Genomic DNA, 4,242 nt, shown 5'->3' with positions numbered 1-4,242 from the left:
CTTTACAATGCTGACAATGGTATTACTTTAAGCTAATATCTGTAAATTAATAAAACGCGACCGCCAGCTGCGATAACTTCTTCTGCTCGTAGCCCAGAGAGTTCTCTTTCGTGAATCTCTTTACATAAAATTCGGTTAACTTTAACCGTATGGTGGATTTATGAAATAATGAGAATTGCATTTGCAGAAAGTTCTCTTAACTACCTCGAACGTATGAACAATAACTAAGTATATTAATATTTTTAAATGCTTTTAAACACGTTTAAGAAGTTGCTCGGCCGATTTGTTTCTACTTGTACGCTCGCCCATCCTGTTTCAATAAAATCAGTTATCATCTTTTACCATCCTGTAGTCCCGAACCAATATCTTTTTGCTCGGACTTTAAGCCATTAGCTTTTTACGTACAACCGTTTCTTTCTAGGTAAATTGAGGTCCCCTTCAAGAGCTTTGCCTTTTAAAAATGTTAGGGCCTACAGATGCCGTCGAAAACTCAACTACCAGGTTCATAAAATATGTGTGTCCGCAGAAATTCGTAGTTTCGTAGCTATAAGGTCCTGCTAGCGTTTATTCCGCGGATGACGACATCCTACCTTTTATCCTTTTTAGCGCTTCTCTACCTGTTGATGGCGACTCAACTCTTCCTGCCGTTCAGCTCTCTTTCGACCGATTTCCTCTTTTAGAGCAGGGGTGCTTACAGTACATTTACCAACACATTTAAAAAACTTTACGAGCATAAGTAAAGAATTCAATGTAGAGCCGAGAAAAAGACATAAAACAATTTTATTTTACTTAGCCACCCAAAAAAAAAAACAGTGTATTTGTTGTTGCTTTGTCTCGATCTTATAAGTAACGAATTGGACCGCAAGGAAGAAACGAAAAATTATTAGTGTATGGAAAAATGTGCCCAGCAATCTTACCTATGTGCCGGCCCTTACATCTTCATAAGCATGTGCGTTTACAAAAACAATTGTGCTCCTTGTGCATAGGCGTGAGCATCACTGTTTTAGAATATCTGGTGATGAATTAAAACGTTTAATTCCCGAGTTTGAGTGGACTGTATTATTTTTATTTTAACCAGACGGTTTCTGCGTGTCCGACATGCTTGGCTGTAGTCTTATCACTAAAAAATCTCAAGAGTGTGGCGCAGCACAAATGGTATATGACACTAAAAAATACCAAAACTTAAGTTGAATAGAAATATATGAATTCAAAATAACGGCTGCAAAGCATTCATCAACATCCCAAGCCGCCCTGAAACACGGTTTCAGAATTAGGCAATACTGCTAACTTGGTGATAGGTCTAGTCATCTCTCCGGCGGATGTCTTAAGTTTCACGGCGCGTACAAATCCATCTGGTCCAGGATGAGCTTCTAACACACGGGCTAGTTGCCAAGTGGAAGATTTGAGTCCTTTACAAGCACGACGTTGTCCACTGAAATGTTGCGTTCCTTGCTGTTCCACTTGTGACGTTGCTGTAGCGATGTTAAGTATTCCTGGTGCCAGCGTTTCCAAAATCCTTGATACATGGATTGCAAATGTTGCGAATAGTCCATGCGATTGATTGGCAAATGAGTTAGATCACCCTCTGGAACAGTTGTAAATGCGCGTCCAATAAGAAAGTGGGCTGGCGACAAGTATGTGAAGTCAGTGTCAGGTGTATAGCACAACGGTCTTGAGTTCACAACCGCGCTTATGTGGGCGATTACAGTTTGCATTTGCTCAAAAGTCAAGATCGTCTTTCCCACGACGCGTCGAAGGTGCAATTTCACAGAACGTACCGCTGACTCCCATTTTTCGCCCCAGTGTGGCGAGTGTGAAGGTATGAAATTCCATTTTATGCCATCGGTGGCCAAAGTTTGCGCTACTGTATTACGATGCTCCTGTGAAGATAAAGATTTCATCTAAAGCCCGCTTGGCACCAACAAAATTCGTCCCGTTGTCGCTAAAGATTTGAGAACATTTCCCACGCAGGGACATGAAACGACGAAGACATGCTATGAAGGTGTCTGTGCTGAGATCGGTGGCCAGTTCCAAGTGAATGGCTGATTTTACGAGGCAGACAAACAGACATATGTAACCCTTAGTTTTCCGTGGATTTCGCCCTCTTCTTTCCTTGAGAATAAATGGTCCAGCATAATCGCAGCCTGAGTGCTGGAAGGGAAGTGCTTCTGTAATGCGAATCCCCGGTAGATCGGCCATGAATTGTTGTGCTGTTTGATTTCGTTGGCGAAAACATTTGATGCAATTTTGCACCAGATTACTTATGAGGTTGCGTGCGCCAAAGACCCAATTTTCCAGGGTTCAGATTTGACGCATGTTCGTGTTCCAAAATCATCCTTGTAATGCTGTGCGATTTGGGAAGCAAAATTGGGTGTTTGACATCAGCTGGTAATTGTGAATTGTCCAGTCGTCCACCAACTCGAAGAAGGCCATCCTTGCTAATGATCGGTGAAAGCTTGATGAGCTGGGAGCTGCTCTGAAGTGGCTTGTTCTCCATCAGTAGATTGTAGTCGTTCTTGAAGCATTTCTGAGCCTCTTGAAGGCAAGGAATGCGAGCAGCCTGCATCTCCTCAAAGTGAGCCCCTTGCAATTTGTCAGCGTGCCTGACTTAATACCCTTGATCTCTTGGATGAAGCGTAGGGAGTAAGCTACAATGCGAACCATTTTTGTCCGGGATGAGGCCCGCTGAGCCAGTGCTTCGATCGGTGACAATGAGATGACCTCATGAGTAGTCAGTGCGGTGATCTTCACCTCTTCTTTACCATGGTTTTCTGAAATAGAAGAACAGATCTTTAGGCAGCTCAACTTTACCTCGAGTTTTTCTTGATCTTGCAGCCATGGAGGACCCATCCACCACAGGTCGAAATGAATGAGTTCTGCAGCCAGCATGCCTCGCGTGGCGCAATCGGCAGGGTTTTCCTTAGTATTTACATGATGCCAGGCATTGCGAGGTATAGTATCGAGTATTTCTGTCGTTTGGTTTGCCACAAATGTTTTAAGCTTCGCATGTATGACGATGTCCTTGTGTTGTAGAGCATTTTTGATTGAAGAAATTAGTCGACTAAGTAGCAGAGCTCCACACAGCTCGAGGCGCGGTAGTGATTGCTGCTTCAGAGTAGCAACTGTGGTTTTTCCTGCTATGAGTGACACAGAAACAGTACCATTCGCGCGTACTAATCTGCTGTAGGCAACTGCCGAATACGCCTTGATAGAAGAATCCGAAAATCCGTGCAGTTCGATGTGATTTTCCTTGTTGTCAATAAATCTTGGCATACGTAGCTCTTGTAGTGCATTCAAGTCGTTACGGCATTTGTTCCACCATTCAGCGATTTTTGGAGGAAGTTCCGTATCCCAGCCGAGATCAAGAAGCCACAATTCTTGAAACAATATTTTGAATTGTACCACCACTGGCGATAGGACACCCAGCGGGTCAAAGATGCGTGCCACGTCAGACAGCATTTGTCGTTTAGAGTTCTTCGGATTTGATGAAAGCAAACTTTGAATGAGAGCGTATCTTGCTTTGGATCCCAATAGATGCCAAGAACATTCGTTGTTGAATGGAATCCTTTTCCTTCAGAAGTGAGCGTTGCTTCAGAAATGCGTGGCGAGTTTGAGACCCATTTTTCAAGCTTCATGCCTGCACATTTCATAAGTTTGATTAACTCATTTTGATTTGTATGCTCCAGTGAGTACGTCGTCCACATATAACTTCTCCTTTACGACTTTCGCAGCAGTGGGAAACTCGTGTTGATGGTCGTGAGCTAACTGATCAAAAACTCTTACTGCCAAAAATGGTGCGCTAGACGTGCCGTATGTTACCGTGGACAGTTCATAGTGTTTGATAGGCGAACATTCATCATCTCTCCATAAAATTCGCTGGTAGCTACAATGCTTGGCAGCCACCAAGATTTGTCTGTACATTTTGACGATATCTGCGGAGAAGACGAACTTAAACATTCTAAATCGGATACAAATTAAGAATAAGTTTCGCAGGATACTGGGACCAATGTGTAGCAAGTCATTCAAGGAATTTCCGTTAGTATCCTTAAATGATCCATCAAAAACTACCCTTAACTCTTGGTAATTACTGGATGATGTGGCAAGTAGAAATTCGGTTTCTTGTCAATGTCTTCTGGCGATAGTTCTCGCATGTGACCTAAGTTGAGATACTCATGCATAAACTTTACATACTGTGAGCGCAAATTGGGATCTTGCATTAGACGGCGTTCTACTCCCTTGAAT

General features: G+C 42.9%; 1 protein-coding gene across 1 annotated transcript; it reads right to left on the bottom strand.

Annotated features, from left to right (window-relative positions):
* Positions 1-2,257: 2,257 nt before the first annotated feature.
* LOC128264382 (uncharacterized) lies at positions 2,258-3,459 on the bottom strand. The gene is made up of 2 exons (XM_052999822.1): positions 2,616-3,459; positions 2,258-2,535 (listed from the first exon to the last, which is right to left on the bottom strand). Exons 1-2 carry the CDS (start codon positions 3,457-3,459, stop codon positions 2,258-2,260), a joined length of 1,122 nt encoding a protein of 373 aa, XP_052855782.1.
* Between the last annotated feature and the right edge of the window lie 783 nt (positions 3,460-4,242).

This window comes from Drosophila gunungcola, unplaced genomic scaffold (genome assembly GCF_025200985.1).
Source record: "Drosophila gunungcola strain Sukarami unplaced genomic scaffold, Dgunungcola_SK_2 000068F, whole genome shotgun sequence".
Classification (NCBI taxonomy): Eukaryota; Metazoa; Arthropoda; class Insecta; order Diptera; family Drosophilidae; genus Drosophila; species Drosophila gunungcola.
This window is presented reverse-complemented; position numbering and strand designations above follow the sequence as displayed.

Coding starts and splice junctions, on each gene's coding strand:
- LOC128264382 (XM_052999822.1), bottom strand. CDS start 3,459: ATGCTGTCTGACGTGGCACGCATCTTTGACCCGCTGGGTGTCCTATCG. Junction 2,536..2,615: donor CTTCATCCAAGAGATCAAGG/GTATTAAGTCAG, acceptor CTTGCCTTCAAG/AGGCTCAGAAATGCTTCAAG.